The sequence below is a fragment of the Ranitomeya variabilis genome, chromosome 2 (assembly GCF_051348905.1).
Source record: "Ranitomeya variabilis isolate aRanVar5 chromosome 2, aRanVar5.hap1, whole genome shotgun sequence".
In the NCBI taxonomy this organism is placed as follows: domain Eukaryota; kingdom Metazoa; phylum Chordata; class Amphibia; order Anura; family Dendrobatidae; genus Ranitomeya; species Ranitomeya variabilis.
The window spans coordinates 841,917,996-841,939,446 of record NC_135233.1 but is presented as its reverse complement, the minus strand read 5'-3'; the positions used below and the strand labels follow the sequence as shown (position 1 = coordinate 841,939,446).

Sequence of the window (21,451 nt, the reverse complement as noted above, 5' to 3'; positions counted from 1 at the left end):
CCGCTGTGCCCATAGTGCGGAAAATTCCGTGCAGAAACGCTGCATTGTATTTTCCGCAGCATGTCAATTCTTTGTGCGGATTCCGCAGCGTTTTACACCTGTTCCTCAATAGGAATCCGCAGGTGAAATCCGCACAAAAAAACACTGGAAATCTGCTGTAAATCCGCAGGTAAAACGCAGTGCCTTTTACCTGCAGATTTTTCAAAAATCGTGCGGAAAAATCTCACACGAATCCGCAACGTGGGCACATAGCCTTAGGGATAGGGTTGGAATTAGAGTTAGGGTTGGAATTAGGGCTAGGGTTTGAAATAGGGTTAAGATTAGGCTTGTGGTTAGGGTTACGGATAGGGTTAGGGGTGTGTTGGGTTTACAGTTGTGGTAAGGCTACGTTCACACGATCCGTTTTTCACTGCGGATTTTTCCGGTCCTTTTTCGGGGAAATCCGCAGTGGAAAACGGCGGTGCTTCTCTCGGCGGATTTGTGTCCTTTTTCTTCTGCGGATTCCACTGCGGGTTTCCAACTGCAGTTTCCTATTGGTGCTGTTGGAAACCCGCAGCGGAATCCGCTGAAAGAATTGACATGGTACTTCTTTTTTCCGTTGGCAAATCCGCGCGGATTTTCCAGCGAAAAAAAGGATCGTCGGCACAGCGGGTTTTGTTTTCCATAGGGTAACATTGTACTGTACCCTGCATGGAAAACGGCTGCGGATCCGTAGCTGCAATTCCGCTACGGATCCGCAGCAAAAAACGGATCGTGTGAACGTAGCCTTAGGGTTGGGATTAGGGTTACGGTTGGGATTAGGGTTAGGATTAGGGTTGGAATTAGGGTTACGGGTGTGTTGCGGTTAGGGTTGTGGTTAGGGGTGTGTTGGGGTTAGGGTTGTGATTAGGGTTATGGCTACAGTTGGGATTAGGATTAGGGGTGTGTTGGGGTTAGTGTTGAAGTTAGAATTGAGGGGTTTCCACTGTTTAGGCACATCAGGGGTCTCCAAACGCAACATGGCGCCACCATTGATTCCAGCCAATCTTGCATTCAAAAAGTCAAATGGTGCTCCCGCCCTTCCAAGCCCCGACGTGCGCCCAAACAGTGGTTTACCCCCACATTTGGGGTACCAGCGTACTCAGGACAAACTGGGCAACAACTGTTGGGGTCCAATTTCTCCTGTTACCCTTGCAAAAATAAAAAATTACTTGCTAAAACATAATTTTTGAGGAAAGAACAATTATTTTTTATTTTCACGGCTCTGCGTTATAAACTTCTGTGAAGCACTTGGGGGTTGAACGTGCTCACCACACATCTAGATAAGTTCCTTGGGGGGTCTAGTTTCCAAAATGGGGTCACTTGTGGGGGGTTTCTACTGTTTAGGCATATCAGGGGCTCTGCAAACGTAACATGATGCCCGCAGAGCATTCCATCAAAGTCTGCATTTCAAAACGTCACTACTTCCCTTCCGAACCCCGACGTGTGCCAAAACAGTGGTTTACCCCCACATATGGGGTATCAGCGTACTCAGGAGAAACTGGACAACAACTTTTGGGGTCCAATTTCTCCTGTTACCCTTGGGAAAATAAAAAGTTGTGGGCTAAAAAATCTTTTTTGAGAAAAGAAAAATTATTTTTTATTTTCATGGCTCTGCGTTATAAACTTCTGTGAAGCACTTGGGGGTTCAAAGTGCTCACCACACATCTAGATTAGTTCCTTGGGAGGTCTAGTTTCCAAAATGGGGTCACTTGTGCGGGAGCTCCAATGTTTAGGCACACAGGGGCTCTCCAAACGCGACATGGTGTCCGCTAATGATTGGAGCTAATTTTCCATTCAAAAAGCCAAATGGCGTGCCTTCCCTTCCGAGCCCTGCCGTGCGCCCAAACAGTGGTTTACCCCCACATATGGGGTATCATCGTACTCAGGACAAACTGGACAACAACATTTGGGGTCCAATTTCTCCTATTACCTTTGGGAAAATATAAAATTCTGGGCTAAAAATCATTTTTGAGGAAAGAAAAATTATTTTTTTATTTTCACGGCTCTGCGTTATAAACTTCTGTGAAGCACCTGGGGGTTATAAGTGCTCACTATGCATCTAGATAAGTTCCTTGGGGGGTCTAGTTTCCAAAATGGGGTCACTTGTAGGGGAGCTCCAATGTTTAGGCACACAGGGGCTCTCCAAACGCAACATGGTGTCCGCTAACGATTGGAGCTAATTTTCCATTCAAAAAGTCAAATGGCACGCCTCCCCTTTCCGAGCCTTGCCGTGCACCCAAACAGTGGTTTACCCCCACATATGAGGTATCGGCATACTCAGGAGAAATTGCCCAACAAATTTTAGGATCCATTTTATCCTGTTGCCCATGTGAAAATGAAAGAATTGAGGCTAAAAGAAATTTTGTGTGAAAAAAAAGTACTTTTTCATTTTTGCGGATCAATTTGTGAAGCACCTGGGGGTTTAAAGTGCTCACTATGCCTCTAGATGAGTTCCTTGGGGGGTCTAGTTTCCAAAATGGGGTCACTTGTGGAGGAGCTCCAATGTTTAGGCACACAGGGGCTTTCCAAACGCGACATGGTGTCCGCTAACGATGGAGATAATTTTTCATTCAAAAAGTCAAATGGCGCTCCTTCCCTTCCGAGCCTTACCATGTGCCCAAACAGTGGTTTACCCCCACATGTGAGGTATTGGTGTACTCAGGAGAAATTGCCCAACAAAATTTAGGATCCATTTTATCCTGTTGCCCATGTGAAAATGAAAAAATTGAGGCTAAAATAATTTTTTTGTGAAAAAAAGTACTTTTTCATTTTTACGGATCAATTTGTGAAGCACCTGGGGGTTTAAAGTGCTCACTATGCCTCTAGATGAGTTCCTTGGGGGGTCTAGTTTCCAAAATGTGGTCACTTGTGGGGGAGCTCCAATGTTTAGGCACACGGGGGCTCTCCAAACGCGACATGGTGTCCGCTAAAGATTGGAGCCAATTTTTCATTCAAAAAGTCAAATGGCGCTCCTTCCCTTCCGAGCCCTGCCGTGCGCCCAAACAGTGGTTTACCCCCACATATGAGGTATCAGCGTACTCAGGACAAATTGGACAACAACGTCCGTGGTCCAGTTTCTCCTTTTACCCTTGGGAAAATAAAAAATTGTTGCTAAAAGATCATTTTTGTGACTAAAAAGTTAAATGTTCATTTTTTCCTTCCATGTTGCTTCTGCTGCTGTGAAACACCTGAAGGGTTAATAAACTTCTTGAATGTGGTTTTGAGCACCTTGAGGGGTGCAGTTTTTAGAATGGTGTCACTTTTGGGTATTTTCAGCTATATAGAACCCTCAAACTGACTTCAAATGTGAGGTGGTCCCTAAAAAAAATGGTTTTGTCAATTTTGTTGTAAAAATGAGAAATCACTGGTCAAATTTTAACCCTTATAACTTCCTAGCAAAAAAAAAATTTGTTTCCAAAATTGTGCTGATGTAAAGTAGACATGTGGGAAATGTTATTTATTAACTATTTTGTGTCACATAACTCTCTGGTTTAACAGAATAAAAATTCAAAATGTGAAAATTGCGAAATTTTCAAAATTTTTGCCAAATTTCCGTTTTTTTCACAAATAAACTCAGAAATTATCGACCTAAATTTACCACTAACATGAAGCCCAATATGTCACATAGTTATTAAGGTTGAAAGAAGACTGTAAGTCCATCTAGTTCAACCCATAGCCTAACCTAACATGCCCTAACATGTTGATCCAGGGGAAGGCAAAAAAACCCCATGTGGCAAAGAGTAACTCCACCATGGGGAAAAAAATTCCTTCCCGACTCCACATACGGCAATCAGACTAGTTCCCTGGATCAACGCCTTATCAAGGAATCTAGTGTATATACCCTGTAACATTATACTTTTCCAGAAAGGTATCCAGTCCCCTCTTAAATTTAATTAATGAATCACTCATTACAACATCATACGGCAGAGAGTTCCATAGTCTCACTGCTCTTACAGTAAAGAATCCGCGTCTGTTATTATGCTTAAACCTTCTTTCCTCCAGACGTAGAGGATGCCCCCTTGTCCCTGTCTCAGGTCTATGATTAAAAAGATCATCAGAAAGGTCTTTGTACTGTCCCCTCATATATTTATACATTAACATAAGATCACCCCTTAGTCTTCGTTTTTCCAAACTAAATAGCCCCAAGTGTAATAACCTATCTTGGTATTGCAGACCCCTCAGTCCTCTAATAACTTTGGTCGCTCTTCTCTGCACCCGCTCCAGTTCAGCTATGTCTTTCTTATACACCGGAGACCAGAACTGTGCACAGTATTCTAAGTGTGGTCGAACTAGTGACTTGTATAGAGGTAAAATTATGTTCTCCTCATGAGCATCTATGCCTCTTTTAATACATCCCATTATTTTATTTGCCTTTGTAGCAGCTGCCTGACACTGGCCACTGAATATGAGTTTGTCATCCACCCATACACCCAGGTCTTTTTCATTGACGGTTTTGCCCAGAGTTTTAGAATTAAGCACATAGTTATACATCTTATTACTTCTACCCAAGTGCATGACCTTACATTTATCCCCATTAAAGCTCATTTGCCATTTATCAGCCCAAGCTTCTAGTTTACATAAATCATCCTGTAATATAAAATTGTCCTCCCCTGTATTGATTACCCTGCAGAGTTTAGTGTCATCTGCAAATATTGAAATTCTACTCTGAATGCCCCCTACAAGGTCATTAATAAATATGTTAAAAAGAAGAGGGCCCAATACTGACCCCTGTGGTACCCCACTGCTAACCGCGACCCAGTCCGAGTGTGCTCCATTAATAACCACCCTTTGTTTCCTATCCCTGAGCCAGCTCTCAACCCACTTACACATATTTTCCCCTATCCCCATTACTCTCATTTTATGTAACAACCTTTTGTGTGGCACCGTATCAAAAGCTTTGGAAAAGTCCATATATACTACGTCCACTGGGTTCCCTTGGTCCAGTCCTGAACTTACCTCTTCATAGAAGCTGATCAAATTAGTCTGACATGAACGGTCCCTAGTAAACCCGTGCTGATACTGGGTCATGAGGTTATTCCTCTTCAGATACTCCAGCATAGCATCCCTTAGAATGCCCTCCAGGATTTTACCCACAGTAGAGGTTAAACTTACTGGCCTATAATTACCGAGTTCAGTTTTTGCCCCTTTTTTGAATATTGGCACCACATTTGCTATACGCCAGTCCTGTGGTACAGACCCTGTTATTATGGAGTCTTTAAAGATTAAAAATAATGGTCTATCAATGACTGTACTTAGTTCCTGCAGTACTCGGGGGTGTATCCCATCCGGGCCCGGAGATTTGTCAATTTTAGTTATTTTTAGACGCCGCTGTACTTCCTGCTGGGTTAAGCAGGTGACATTTAATGGGGAATTTTTATCACTAGTCATTTTGTCTGCCATGGGATTTTCTTTTGTAAATACTGATGAAAAAAAGTCATTTAGCATATTGGCTTTTTCCTCATCCTCATCCACCATTTCACCCAGACTATTTTTAAGGGGGCCAACACTGTCATTTTTTAGTTTCTTACTATTTATATAGTTAAAGAATATTTTGGGATTATTTTTACTCTCTCTGGCAATGAGTCTCTCTGTCTCAATCTTTGCTGCCTTGATTTGCTTTTTACAGAATGTATTTAATTTTCTGTATTTATTTAATGCCTCCTCACTACCTACTTCCTTTAATTCTCTAAATGCTTTCTTTTTGTCCCTTATTGCGCCCCTTACAGCTCTATTTAGCCATATTGGTTTCCTCCTATTTCTAGTATGTTTATTCCCATACGGTATATACTGTGCACAGGTCCTATCCAGGATGCTAATAAATGTCTCCCATTTTCTTTGTGTATTTTTGTGTCTCAGGATATCGTCCCAGTTAATTGCACCAAGATCCTCTCTCATCCGTTGGAAATTTGCCCTCCTGAAGTTTAGTGTCCTTGTCACCCCCCTACTACCCATCTTATTAAAGGTTACATGAAAACTTATTATTTTGTGATCACTATTCCCCAAGTGACCCCCAACACTTATATTTGATATGCGGTCTGGCCTGTTGGTTAATATTAGGTCTAGCAGTGCCCCCCTCCTTGTTGGGTCCTGAACCAGTTGTGAAAGGTAATTGTCTCTCATAGTTGTCAAAAACCGATTACCTTTGCTGGAACTGCAGGTTTCTGTTCCCCAATCTATTTCAGGGTAGTTGAAGTCCCCCATAATAATGACTTCTCCTTGAGTCGCAGCTTCATCTATTTGCTTTACGAGGATATTCTCCATTGCTTCCATTAGTTTTGGAGATTTATAACAAACCCCTATCAGTAATTTATTATTTTTTCCCCCTCCCCTTATCTCCACCCACAGAGACTCTACATTTTCATTAGATTCACCTATATTATCACGCAGGATGGGTTTTAAGGTCGATTTTACATACAGACACACCCCACCCCCTCGCTTATCTGTACGGTCATTTCTGAAAAGGCTATAGCCCTGCAAGTTAACAGCCCAGTCATGGCTCTCATCCAGCCACGTCTCAGATATCCCCACCATGTCATAATTATGCTCCAACAACATTAGTTCTAATTCATCCATTTTGTTGGCGAGGCTTCTGGCATTAGTATACATGCACTTGATGTTACTCTCTGTACCTCTATTCTTTCTTAAATTACTAACTGTTCTAACCCCACCCCCCATGCCACCGCCACCCCCAACTTCCAACTTTCCGTCACGAAAAAACAATCTCAGAATCGCTAGGATCCGTTGAAGCGTTCCTGAGTTATTACCTCATAAAGGGACACTGGTCAGAATTGCAAAAAACGGCAAGGTCATGAAGGGGTTAAAGAAAAACTAACAGGTCTGTGAGAGCCAGACTTTCTTGGTACTTGATCAAATACTTACTTCATGAAAAAAAAATGCAAATTATGTAAAAATCATACAATGTGATTTTCTGGTTTTTAGTTTTAGATTTTGTCTCTCACAGTTGAAGTGTACCTACGATAAAAATTATAGACCTCTCCATTCTTTGTACGTGGGAAAACTTGTATCAAATACATGCCACTGTATGCATATATAATATATGTACAGTGGGGAAAAGTAAAAGCTTGGGCACCCTTGGTCAAAATTACTGTTATTGTGAATAGTTAAGCAATTGAAGTTGATCTCGAAAAGGCCTAAAGTTAAAAATATGGACAAAATAAATATATATATATATATATATATATATATATATATATATATATATACACATATATATACACATATATACACATTACACATATACACACACACACATATATACATATATATATATATATACATATATACACACATATATATATATATATATATATATATATATATATATAGTCATTTTTTACATTTTAAAAATTACCCTTGGAGATTTGTGTGCTCAAATAACTTTGACCAAGATTTCAAGCCTGTTAGGGTTATGGCTTTCCTCTGATGACTCTTCCATGAAGACCATATTTGTGTAGGTGTCTTTAAACAGTAGAACAATGTACCACAACTCCAGAGTCTGCTATATCCTTCTGAAGGTCTTTTGCAGTAAAGGGAGGAGGGGGGGGGGGGGGCGATTTGACTCTCTGGCATTTCCGGGAGCAGCTCCCACTGAAATTTTGCTTGGTCTTGTACACCTTATCTTGACCTCCACTGTTCCTGTTAACTACCATTTCTTAATTACATTTTGAACTGAGGAAAAGGCAACTTGAAAACGCTTTTCTATCCTGTTCCCGAAGTTCCCTGGTCCTCGTGCGGCCTGTGCCTGAACATTGTCCACTGGTCCTGATGCGGCCGGTCCTGATGCGGCCAGTCCTGAATCCAAAGTTCACGGATCCCAGTGCAGCCAGTGCCTGAACATCGTCCCTTGGTCCATGTGTGGCCACTCCCTTATTCCGTATCCTAGACTGGTGTGTCTGAACATAGCCCTAGTCCGTGTCAGCAAACAGCAACCTGCCTAGGAGTGGTACCTGGTGGCTTCCTGCAGCCCAGTCTGTCTCCACCATCAGGAGCTCCAGTGAACACTTGGTAGCTGCTTAGCTATGCCCCTTCCTATGCAGACCCAGTCCTGGGGCACAGTGGGTCCACAAACCCATGTGTGCCACAGTTGGGCATAATAACCTGGCCTTTCCTAGCGATGATAGTGAAAAAGCCATGAACCCAACAGGCTAATTAAGGTCTGAAACCTTGGGCAAAGTTATCTGAGCACACAAATCTCCAAGAGTACCGTATTTTCCAGCGTATAAGATGACTTTTTAACCCCTGAAAATCATCTCAAAAGTTGGGGGTCGTCTTATACGCCGGGTACGGCGTGTGCAGGGAGCGGTCCTGTATGGTTCCCAGGGTCTGAAGGAGAGGAGACTCTCCTTCAGGCCCTAGGATCCATATTCATGTTAAAAAAAAAGAATAAAAATAAAAAATATGGGATATACTCACCCTCCGATGGCCCCGGACTCTCAGCGGTGCAAGCGGCGGCCTCCGATCCTAAGGATGCAGTGAGTGGAGGACCTTCGATGACGTCGCGGCCACGCGACCAGTCACATGACCGCGACGTCATCGAAGGTCCTTTACTCACTGCATCCTTAGGATCGGAGGCCGCCGCTTGCACCGCTGAGAGCCGAGGGCGAGTATATCCCATATTTTTTTTTTTTATTCTTATTTTTTTTTTTTTAACATGAATATGGATCCCAGGGCCTGAAGGACAGTCTCCTCTCCTCCAGACCCTGGGAACCATCCGCACCGCACATGCCGTATAAGATGACTGGGCGTATAAGATGACCCCCGTCTTATATGGCGGGTATATCCCAAACTCCATATTTTATATGGAAAAGTTGGGGGTCGTCATATACGCCCAGTCGTCTTATAGTCATTTTTACTATTTAAAAATTACAGTATTTTCTGGTGTATAACAGGATTTTTGGTTGCTTACCGTAAAATCTGTTTCTCGGAGCCTCCATTGGGGGACACAGGAACCATGGGTGTATGCTGCTGCCACTAGGAGGCTGACACTATGCACAAAAAAAGTTAGCTCCTCCTCTGCAGTGTACACCCCACCGACTGGCATTATACACTTCAGTTAGTCAGAAAGCAGTAGGAGATAAATAACAAGGTTGAAAACCATAACCACAAACATGAGAACTGTAAACGTGAGAACAGTCAAAGCATAGAACAACAGAAATTGAACAACATGGGAGGGTGCTGTGTCCCCCAATGGAGGCTCCGAGAAACAGATTTTACGGTAAGCAACCAAAAATCCTGTTTTCTCTATCGCCTCTCATTGGGGGACACAGGAACCATGGGACGTCCAAAAGCAGTCCCTGGGGTGGGAAAAATGGGCTTCCATCAGGTCAGAGGACTCACCACTGCCGCCTGCAAGATCCTTCTGCCTAGGCAGGCGTCCGCCAAAGCGTAGGTATGGACCTTGTAAAATTTGGCAAAAGTGTGGATGGAAGACCAGGTTGCCGCTTTGCAAAGCTGTAGGGCAGAAGCCCTGTGGTGCACCGCCCAGGAGGCGCCGACTGCCCGGGTAGAGTGAGCCTTTATCCCAGGAGGGGGCACTCTGTTCTTGACCCAGTAAGCCTCCAGAATAGCCGTTCTGATCCAGCGCGCAATAGTCGCTTTAGAAGCCGGTAGACTTCTATGCGTGCCATCAGGAATGACGAAAAGAGAATCCGTCTTCCGGAAAGCAGATGTTCTATCCAGGTAGATCCTCACCGCCCTGACGAGGTCCAGCTTGTTCAACGATCGCTCCAGAGGATGAGTCGAAGCTGGACAAAAGGAAGGTAGCACGATGTCCTCATTGAGGTGGAAGGTAGAAACCACCTTAGGAAGGAAGGCGGAAGCCTGAGGACCACCTTGTCTTGGTGAATGACCAAGATCGGAGGTCAGCAAGAGAGGGCCGCCAACTCGGAAACGCGGCGGATAGAAGTGATGGCCACAAGAAAGGCCACCTTCCACGAAAGAACTGATAGGGGAATCTCCCTGAGTGGCTCAAAGGGGGAAACCCTCAGAACATCCAGTACCAGATTTAAATCCCATGAATCCACAGGGGCCCTATACGGAGGGACAGCATGGGCTGCTCCTTGAAGGAAGGTCTTAACCTGTGGTCGAGAAGCTAAAGTCTTCTGAAAAAGGATGGAAAACACAGAAACCTGGCCCTTGAGGGAACTCAGAGCAAGGCCCGAATCCAGTCCTGCCTGAAGGAAGGCTAAGATGGAAGGCAGGGAAAAGGACATAGGTGAAACGCAGTTGGACTCGCACCAACGGAAGTAAGCCTTCCAGGTACGATAGAAGATCCTGGAAGACCAAGGCTTCCGAGCCTGGATCATGGTGTGAATCACCCGGTCCGAAAGGCCGGACGCTCTTAGAACTGCGGTCTCAACAGCCACACTGTTAAACTGAGCGACCGAGAATCCGGGTGGCAGCTCGGACCCCGAGACAGCAGATCGGGCCTGTCTGGAAGGCGCCAAGAAGCGTCCGCAAGAAGGTTGACAAGCTCCGCAAACCAAGCTCTCCTGGGCCAATCCGGGGCGATCAGAATGACTGGCACCCCTTCCGCTTTGATTTTTTTCAGCAGTTTGGGAAGTAATGGAAGGGGTGGGAACAGGTAGGGTAGCAGGAACTGTGACCAAGGAATGGCCAGAGCGTCAACGCCCACTGCCAGAGGATCGCGAGACCTGGAGACGAACTGCGGAACCTTCCTGTTCAATCGAGACACCGTGAGGTCCACGTCCGGAGTCCCCCATCGAAGACAAATCTGATGGAAGACCTCCTGATGCAAGGACCATTCCCCTGCCGCGAGGCCCTCGCGGCTGAGGAAGTCAGCGGTGCAATTGTCCACGACGGGGATATGCACCGCGGATATCACCGGAACTGTTGCATCTGCCCAGAGGAGGATCTTGGATACCTCGGCCAGGGCAAAGGAGCTCAGAGTTCCCCCCTGATGGTTGACATATGCCACAGCCGTGGCGTTGTCCATCTGGATTCGGATTGGTAGGCCCCTGAGAATCTTTTCCCGGTGGCGGAGGGACAGAAAGATGGCCCGAATCTCGAGGACATTGATCGGCAGAGTTGACTCCTGCGCCGATCAACGGCCCTGAACCGTCAGGTGGCGAAAAACCGCACCCCAGCCGAGCAGGCTGGCATCCGTCGTCACCACTTGCCAGTGAACAGGAAGGAAGGACCTGCCCTGGGAGATGAGAGGTGACGTCAACCACCAATTGAGAGACCGTTTGACCCAAGAAGAGAGTCGGATCGGACGATCCAGGGAGAAGACAGACCTGTCCCACTGAGACAGAATGGCTTGCTGAAGGGGTCGCGAATGAAATTGGGCGAAGGGAATCGCTTCTAATGTTGCTACCATCCTCCCCAGAACCTTCATGGCCGATCGGAAGGTGGGAGGCCGAGGACCCTGGAGCAAGCGTATGCCCCGACGAAGGATGGATCTCTTGTCTTCGGGAAGGAAGACTTTGGTCTGACGAGTGTCGAAGAGCATGCCCAGAAAGATGATGCGCTGAGAAGCAATAAGGCAGGACTTCTTCCAGGTAACCAGCCACCCGAAAAGGGCTAGGGTGTCGAAAACAATGGACAGACTTTCGTGAGCCTGAGAAAAGGACAGAGCCTTGATGAGGAGAGATATGGAAATAGAACCAGGCCTCTGACCCTCAAGATGGCCATCAGCGCCGCCATGATCTTCGTGAAAACTCTTGGGGCGGTTGCAAGACCGAACGGCAGGGCGACGAACTGAAAATGTTCCTGGAGCACCGCAAAGCGCAGGAATCGGTGATGTCCGGGGAATATCGGGACATGGAGGTAGGCGTCCTGAATATCTATGGAACACAGAAATTCCTGAGCCTCCATGGAAGCAATTACTGAAAGAAGGGATTCCATCCTGAAGTGCTTCAGACGAACTCTCCTGTTCAGTAATTTGAGGTCCAGAATGGGCCGAACCCTGCCGTCTTTCTTCGGTACCACAAAAAGGTTTGAATAGAAACCTGTGAACCGTTCTTTTTCTGGGACGGGAACGATTACCCCGGCTTTGAGGAGAGAAGCGATGGCTGCAAAGAAACCCAGAACTAGAGCGGGTTCTCTTGGAGGTCGGGATTCAAAGAAACGATCCCGGGGTCGTGAAACGAACTCTATCTTGTATCCCCAGGATACAGCTTCCCTGACCCATGCGTCCTCTACTGAGGAGATCCAAACGTCCCTGAAAAAGGGAAGACGGCCGCCCAGCCTGGGAGGTGGGCTGGGGTCTTGCCGAGAGTCATGCCGAGGTGGATCTACCAGTCCTGGACCTGGAGGATCTACCCTGGGAGTAGCGAGGACGCCAGGACGGAGTGGGCCTAAAAGATAGTCTTCTTCTCTTGACGTGCCTGAGGCCTCTGTTACTGCTGAGAAAAGGAGTTTGACGCCACAAAGCGACGAAAGGACCGAAATTGCCGTCTAGGAGGAGGGCGACGAGGTTTAGCCTGGGGCAGAAGAGAACTTGTACCCCCAGTGGTGTCCTTAAAGATTTGGTCCAGCTTGGAACCAAAGAGACGTGAGCCTTGAAAGGGCAGACTGTTAAGGGACTTTTTGGAAGATAAGTCCGCCTGCCAGGCCTTGAGCCAAACGGTCCGGCGGATGGCAACAGCATTGCTGGACGCCTGAGCCGCACAAGACGCGGCATCCAGAGAGGCGGAGACCAGGTATTCACCCGCATGAGAAATCTGGTTGGCAAGCTCCACCAGCTGTCCGGGTGGCGCTCCGTCCAGCATACCTCGACGGAGTTCTTTGGCCCATTTGGATACAGATTTCGAAACCCAAGTGGAAGCAAAGGCTTGGCATAGAGCAGCTGCAGCCGCTTCAAAGGCTGACTTCGCAAAGGATTCTATAACTCTGTTCGAATCCTTGAGAGATGCTCTGCCGGACAGTGGAAGCACCGTGTTGGTGGACAGCCTGGAAACAGGGGGATCCACCGAGGGAGGAGACCGTCCAATTGGCGGTAAGCTCTGGAGAAAAAGGAAATAAAACACCAAGAAGTTTTCCCCTCTGAAAACGTCTGGTCGGGTTCTCTCTTTCTCTGTTCATGATTTCCTCGAATTCAGGATGAGGAGCAAAAAACTTGGAAGGTGGTTTAGCCTGTCTAAACGAAACCGCCTAATCTGCGGCTTCCGTAGAGGGATCCTTGATGCCACAGGTTTGGTTTATAGCTCCAATGAGATTCTGGACCATATCCCTCATGGTGGCGATTTGGTTAGAATTCAGCTCCGAAATATCCTCCGAGGGTGCATCAGAGAACGCCTCGCCTGACTCAGGGGAGGATCGGGAGGACGCCGACCGCAGAGGACCGTGTGGCGAGATGGAGCGAGAAGAGGACTCAGACCGTCATTCCTGTCTGGACCTTTTGCGGTTTATCAAGGAGGGCTCGGACGGAGGCTCCTGCGACCCACTGGCTACTGCAGGGGTCAGCAGAGGTAATCGATCCAGCACGGACACCAGAGTTCGAGACACCCGTGTTAGATCGGCCACCGATTGTGACAGAGAGGAAGCCCAGTTTGGGATGGGGGTATCACTCTCGGGCGGATCGGCCGGGGGATCCTGGGCAGTGGGAGCAATCGGGTTGCTGCAGGCCTGACAGAGTGGAGAGGACTGACCTGAGGGAAGTTTGCAGTTACAGGACGAACATGCAAAGTACTTGACTAAGGCAGAAGAGGAAGAAGTAGGAGGACGAGAGCGGCCCCCTTTAGAGGTAGACATTTTGAAGAGGTCCCTGAAGAAAATGCCAGAGGGTTAGGGGACAGGGGAGCAGAGGGGGGTGTCAGTCTGCACTGCAGAGCTACTCACGACCGACGAAATTCCAGACGGAAGACGCAGCCCAGGTTGTGGTCCCTCAGGGAAGATTGGAAGGAATGCGGATCTGCAGCAGTCCAGCCAGGGGAATACGAACCCTAGTAAGCCCCTGCAGCGCACGTATATAAGGGACGTGCGTGGCTAGGAGTACTAAGATGGCGCCGGTGGGCGGAGCAACGGCTCAAAGGATACTGTCTTCTTCTGCCGAGGTGGGGGCGGGAAAAAAACCCGCCCGAGTAAAGGGGGAAGTGGGCGGAGCGGCGTCGCCGGAAGTAGGCCCCGGGAAAAGCCGGGGCCTAAATTAAAAGCCGTCGACCGCCGGAGAACCGCGGTGTAGGCGCTGCCCGACAGAGGCGCGGCAGCCGCAAGGCCGCCGCATAGAAAAGGGAAGCGCTGCCGCCGGTGAGCGTGTCGCCGGAAGTAGGCCCCGGAAAAACCGGGGCCTAAATTAGGAGCCGGCGACCGCAGGAGAAAAGCCGCGGTGCCAGCGCTACCCGGCTGAAAGGTGAGCAGCGCAGCAGCCTGCGGGGCCGCCGCATAGATAGGGGGAGCGCTGCCGCAGGCTAGTGTGTCACCGCAAGTAGGCCCCGAAGGAAGCCGGGGCCTGAATTAGGAAAATGGAGACCGCCGGTTAGGGCAGCGGCGGTGCTCAGATGCAGGAAAGTAGCTCGGCTGGCAGAAAGGCCGCCGCGCCAGGCAGTACCACCGCGCAGGGAACAGAAAAAGTGCTGCAAATGCAGCGATGACCCCTGCTGATTCTTGGGATCCCTTTAGGAACGCTGACCAGGCCAAAAGTTGGCCTGGAACACTGAACTCAAGGGACCCCCGGGACTAGAGGAATACTCACCTAAAAACATCCCACGTCATCCGTTACTAACCTCGAACCTTGGGGAATGTCTCAGACATCCATGGGAGCTGGTGATGGACATCCTAGTCTCTTCCAACCGACAGGCTCTGGTGGGCGAGTGAGTGGGGGACGGGGCCAGGACCGGACTTCTGAGCACGCTTGTGTGCTAGGATCATGGTCCTGGAGAAGGATCTATGAGGATACGGGGTGGCAGTACACGCCGTACTCATAGTCCGCCTTGTGGGAATACAGGTGTGACTGTTCACCCTGTATCCCTTCCGGAAAAAACCTGAAAAGAAACCACGCACATTGAGGTAGATAAGGGTCTAATGAAAGACCTGTATCCACCTCCTACTGACACTAAGCTAAACTGAAGTGTATAATGCCAGTCGGTGGGGTGTACACTGCAGAGGAGGAGCTAACTTTTTTTGTGCATAGTGTCAGCCTCCTAGTGGCAGCAGCATACACCCATGGCTCATGTGTCCCCCAATGAGAGGTGATAGAGAAATACACATTTTTGCCTAAAATACTAAAGGAAATATGTCATCTTTAAACTTTAATCCATAAAGAGATCATTTAAACTTCAACTTGCTTAACTGTCCACAATAACAGTAATTTTCACCAGGGGTGGTTAAACTTTTACATGCCTCTGTATATACAGGTGATTCTCACAAAATTAGATCATCAAAACGTTAATTTATTTCAATTTTTCATTTAAAAAAAATTGAAACTCCTTATATAGTCATTACAAACAGAGTCATCCATTTCAAGTGTTTATTTCTGTTAATGTTGATGATTATGGCTTACAATGAAAGCCCAAAAGTCATTATCTCAGTAAATTAGAATAATTAAAAAACACCTGCACGGACCGCTCCTGGCACATTAACCCCCGGTGTTCCGGCGGTATAGGGAAGCATCGCGCAGGGAGGGGGCTCCCTGCGTGCTTCTTTGAGACCCTAGGAGCAACGCGATGTGCTTGCGTTGCTCCGAGATTCTCCTACCTCCTTCTCCCTGCAGGCCCCGGATCCAAAATGGCAGCGGGGCTGCTTCCGGGTCCTACAGGGAGGTGGGGCGCTCAGAGCAGGCGCTGGTAAGCCTGCAGCCCTGCCTGTCAGATTGCTGATCTGACACCGTGAGGTGCAAAGTGTCAGATCAGCGATCTGACCCTATAACATGATGTCCCCCCCCTGGGGCAATGTTATAGTGTAAAAAAAAAAAAAATCCTAAATAAAGAAAAAAAAAAAAATAATAATAATATTGTTCCCTTAAATACATTTCTTTATCTAAATAAAAAGAAAAAAAAAAAAAAAAAAACAATAAAAGTACACATTTAGTATCGCCACGTCCGTAACGACCCGACCTATAAAACTGTCCCACTAGATAACCCCTTCAGTGAACACCGTAAAAAAAATAAAAAAATAAATAAAAACACGAGGCAAAAAACGATGCTTTATTCATCATACCACCAAACAAAAAGTGGAATAACATGCGATCAAAAATACGGATATAAATAACCATGGTACCACTGAAAACGTCATCTTGTCCCGCAAAAAACGAGCCACCATACAGCATCATCAGAGAAAAAATAAAAAAGTTATACTCTTCAGAATAAAGCGATGCAAAAATAATTATTTTTTATATAAAATAGTTTTTATCATATAAAAGCGCCAAAACATAAAAAAAGATATAAATGAAATATCGCTGTAATCGTACTAACCCAAAGAATAAAATTGCTTTATGAATTTTACGAAACGCGGAACGGTATAAACACCCCTCCCAAAAGAAATTCATGAATTGCTGTTTTTTGTTCATTCTGCAAAAAATAGCAGTCATATGCCAAGCAGCCACCCCCTCCATTAATTTGGTAGGTTGTGAGTGGCTGCCTTATTGGTATTTCTGCACCTGTGTAGCCGCCATCTTAACCACATGGGTCCACTGCATCTTGATAATGCACTTGTTCGGAGGCCTAGGCAGGTAAGCATCTCTGCCTTTTTTGCTATTTTTTGGAATTTGTGGAGGATCTCCGAATCCTTTTTTGTGCTAGCATTTGTTCATTCTGCCTCACAAAAATCGGAATAAAAAGCAATAAAAAAATGTCACATACCCAAAAATGATACCAATAAAAACGTCAACTCATCCGGCAAAAAACAAGACCTCACATGACTCTGTGGACCAAAGTATGGAAAAATTATAGCTCTCAAAATGTGGAGATGCAAAAACTATTTTTTGCAATAAAAAGCGTCTTTTAGTGTGTGACAGCTGCCAATCATAAAAATCCGCTAAAAAAAAAACGCTATATAAGTAAATCAAACCCCCCTTCATCACCCCCTTAGTTAGGGAAAAATAATACAATTAAAAAAAATGTATATATTTCCATTTTCCCATTAGGGTTAGGGCTTGGATTACATTTACGGTTGGGATTAGGGGTGTGTCAGGGTTAGGGGTGTGGTTAGGGTTATGGTTAGGATTAGTGTTAGGGGTGTGTTGTATTTAGGGGTGTGGTTAGGGTTGGGATTAGGGTTAGGTGTGTGGTTGGAATTAGGGGCATGTCCGGGTTAGGGGTGTGGTTAGGGTTATGGTTAGAGTTGGGACTAGGGTTAGGCGTGTGTTTGGGTTAGGGTTTCAGTTACAATTTTGGGTTTCCACTCTTTAGGCACATCAAGGGCTCTACAACGAGACATGGCGTCCGGTCTCAATTCTGCGTTGAAAAGGTAAAACAGTACTCCTTCCCTTCCGAGCTCTCCCGTGTGCCCAAACAGGGGTTTACCCCAACATATGGGGTATTATCATACTCAGGACAAATTGGACAACAACTTTTGGGGTCCAATTTCTATGGTTACCCTTGTGAAAAAAAATTGTGGGGGGGGGGGGGCTAAAAAACCCTTTTTGTGGGAAAAAAATGATTTTTTATTTTCAGGCTCTGCGTTATGAACTGTAGTGAAAGACTTGGGGGTTCAAAGTTCTCACAACACATCTTGATAAGTTCCTTGGGGGGTCTAGTTTCCAATATGGGGTCACTTGTGGGGGGTTTCTACTGTTTCGGTATATCAGGGGCTCTGCAAATGCAATGTGATGCCTGCAGACCAATCCATCTAAGTCTGCATTCCAAACGGCGCTCCGTCCCTTCCGAGCTCTGCCATGCACCCAAACGGTGGTTCTTCCCCCACATATGGGGTATCAGCATACTCAGGACAAATTGGACAACTTTTGGGGTCCAATTTCTCCTGTTACCCTTGGGAAAATACAAAACTGGGAGCTAAAAAATAATTTTTGTGAAAAAAAAAAAATATATATATATATATTTTCACGGCTCTGGGTTATAAACTTCTGTGAAGCACTTGGTGGGTCAAAGTGCTCACCACACATCTAGATAAGTTCCTTAGGGGGTCTACTTTCCAAAATGGTGTCACTTGTGGGGGGTTTCAATGTTTCAATGCGTCCCATCTCAATTCCAGTCAATTTTGCATTGAAAAGTCAAATGGCGCTCCTTTCCTTTCGAGCTTTGCCATGTGCCCAAACAGTGGTTTACCCCCACATATGGGGTATCGGCGTACTCAGGACAAATTGTACAACAACTTTTGGGGTCCATTTTCTCCTGTTACCCTTGGTAGAATAAAACCAATTGGAGCGGAAGTAAATTTTTTGTGAAAAAAAGTTAAATGTTCATTTTTTTTTTAAACATTCCAAAAGTTCCTGTGAAACACCTGAAGGGTTAATAAACTTCTTGAATGTGGTTTTGAGCACCTTAAGGGGTGCAGTTTTTAGAATGGTATCACACTTGGTTATTTTCTATTATATAGACCCCTCAAAATTACTTAAAATGTGATGTGGTCCCTAAAAAAAAAAAAATGGTGTTGTAAAAACGAGAAATTGCTGGTCAACTTTTAACCCTTATAACTCCCTAACAAAAAAAATTTTGGTTCCAATATTGTGCTGATGTAAAGTAGACATGTGGGAAATGTTACTTATTAAGTATTTTGTGTGACATATCTCTTTAAGGGTATAAAAATTCAAAGTTGGAAAATTGCAACATTTTCGCCAAATACAATATGTCACAAGAAAATGTCAGAATTATCAGGATCCGTTGAAGCGTTCCAGAGTTATAACCTCATAAAGGGACAGTGGTCAGAATTGTAAAAATTGGCCCGGTCATTAACGTGCAAACCACCCTTGGTGGGTAAAGGGGTTAAGCAATTTTAACCTCGGAATAGAAACGCTGGGGCCCTGTCACGTCCTCTTGGTAGATCTGGGGTTAGAAGAAGACTACTAGTGATGAGCGAGTGTACTCATTGCTCGGTTTTCCAGAGCACGCTAGGATGGTCTCCGAGTGTTTGTAACTGCTCGGAGACTTTGTTTTTGTTGATGCAGCTGCATGATTTACGGCTGCTAGCCAGCCTGAGTACATGTGGGGGTTGGCTGGTTGCTAGGGAATCCCCACATGTATTCAAGCTGGCTAGCAGCTGTAAATCCTGCAGCTGAGGCAAAGAAAACTAAATCTCTGAGCACTTACAAATACCCGAGCAACGGGTATACTCGCTCATCACTAATGACTAAGTATTGTAAATCGTAGATCTTCCATTCAGCCAGTGTGATTGTTTCATATTAAATGGATTTTGTTTCCTTTGGTGCTGAAGAGGTTAACGACCCTTTTTATACTGGTTAGAAACTTGCAGCTCCATCTCACAGCTGTTCTTGATCTGGTCATTTTCTCTTTGCTATAAAATTTAGCCAGACCTTCTCTTCCTTACCAGGGGAAGGTTACTTTCCCAGCTCCTTGGAGTCGCTGAGTTAGAGATCATTGTTGCATGCTGTTTTTGGGTGTATGTCATATTCCAATTTGGTTTGTACATTCCTACCCTTCCCTATATTCCACTCTACCTTTGGTGAGTGTTTAGCATGTTATTTGCTTTTTGTTATTCCGGTTTGTCTTACGTGTTTTCTGGTTAGCCAATAAAGGTATCACTCCTAGAATACTTTTGTCATCATTGGGCAGAAAAGTATTCACATCATGTTTATATACTGGAACTTCTGTACCTGTCACCCAGGGGAGGGGGAGGAGATAGCTTACGGTATAAAAGGAGAACAGTAAGGCTGGTGGCCCAAACCTCCTCACCTTTAGGAGCAGGGATAGTTAGGGTCCCAGACATAGGGAGAGTGCAGGGCCCCCTTTCCTTATTTACAGTCACAGCGTGACAGGCCCCTGGGCAGTTGCCCAGTTAGCCACCTCACAGACCCTAACTGAAACTAGTGGGTTTTTTTTTCTTTTTGAACAGTGCTTATATTGCAAGCATAATCCAATTATCCTGTAAAAATATGCTAGGGCTTATTGTCGGGATATGCTTTATTTTCAGAGAAACACTGTAGGTCATTGGAATGGTTCACTTAAGGTACCTTCACACTCAGCAACTTTACAACGAGAACGACGACGATCCGTGACGTTGCAGCGTCCTGGACAGCGATCTCGTTGTGTTTGACACGCAGCAGCGATCTGGATCCCGCTGTGATATTGCTGGTCGGAGCTAGAAGTCCAGAACTTTATTTGGTTGTCAGGTCGGCGTGTATCGTCGTGTTTGACAGCAAAAGCAACGATGCCAGCAATGTTTTACATGGAGCTAACGACCTATGAGAACGATAAGTGAGTCGCCGTTACGTCACAGGATCGCTCCTGCATCGTTCTGGAGCTGCTGTGTTTGACGCCTCTACAGCGACCTAAACAGCGACGCTGCAGCGATCGGCTCGTAGTCTATATCGCTGCAGCGTCGCTGAGTGACGGTACCTTAAGGCATTTACCGCCCCAAAGGTGCACTGAGCATCTTCATTTGCATATTACAATAACATTGTTTTTTTAGGTCAACAAAGGAAAAGATTTAGAAAGAAAAAAAATTGTTGCTCCATCTCCTACTCCTAGATATGTTGTTAGTTTGAAATGTTAATTTCGGATGACAGACTCCCTTTAGGCTTTTTTGCACATCTTTACTATTTTTGAATTGTAGGATTCAGGAACACAAAGGTTAAATGCTACACTGAAAAACCAGCGTGCTAGTCATTCCTTCAAAGTATAAAGGGCGAAAACCACAGAATTCAAAGCACAATCCACATGCGGATTTTGTTACCAAACTGCAATGCAATTGTAGAGATTCTGGGCTGAAAAATCACTTACCCCATTTTATAGTTTAAAATGTCCTATAGATCTAATTTTTACCTGGATCCAGTTTAGCCTGCAGTCGACTGAATGGTGTATCCTGACCCAGTATTCGAATTTGTCGGTGCAACGCTTCTAGACGGAAAGTGGTTTCTAGGCATGTGAATGAAGCACCTGACCAATACAATGAGAAGCAAACAAGTAAAGGTAATGTAGACAATGTGTTAAACATATATATAATAAAAGCAATCTGGATGCGAAAAATGCACTGCACAAAGGTCACTATAAAGAGTAGAGACAGTCATTGGAAAGTTTACTCACCATAAACCAAAGTGGTGATGCGGCGCTGGGCATAGGTTGCCAAGCCTTCACTCAGCCACATTTCCTCCCAGCTGGCATTTGTCACTGCATTCCCGAACCAGCCATGTGCAATCTCATGAATAACATCAATTAGAAGGAAATCCTCACTGTCCAGGATGGAGCAAATGACGAATGTCAGGCAGGGATTTTCCATGGCAACTATGGGGAAGGATGGGGGCAGGAAGACTATATCGTACCTAGAATGAAGGAAGGGAGGAGGATTGTTGAGAGCCTCTTAAAGGGGATGCATTGAG

The 21,451-nt window shown here is 45.8% G+C and overlaps 1 protein-coding gene across 1 annotated transcript in view; it reads right to left on the bottom strand.

The window, feature by feature from the left end:
- The window catches only part of RNPEPL1 (arginyl aminopeptidase like 1), a 68,320-nt gene that overhangs the window by 23,959 nt on the left and 22,910 nt on the right, over positions 1-21,451 (bottom strand). The window contains exons 5-6 of the mRNA XM_077290152.1: positions 21,159-21,394; positions 20,898-21,011 (exon numbers count right to left, since the gene is read on the bottom strand). Coding sequence (XP_077146267.1) covers positions 20,898-21,011; positions 21,159-21,394 — 350 coding nt within the window. The remainder of the gene's footprint in view (positions 1-20,897; positions 21,012-21,158; positions 21,395-21,451) is intronic.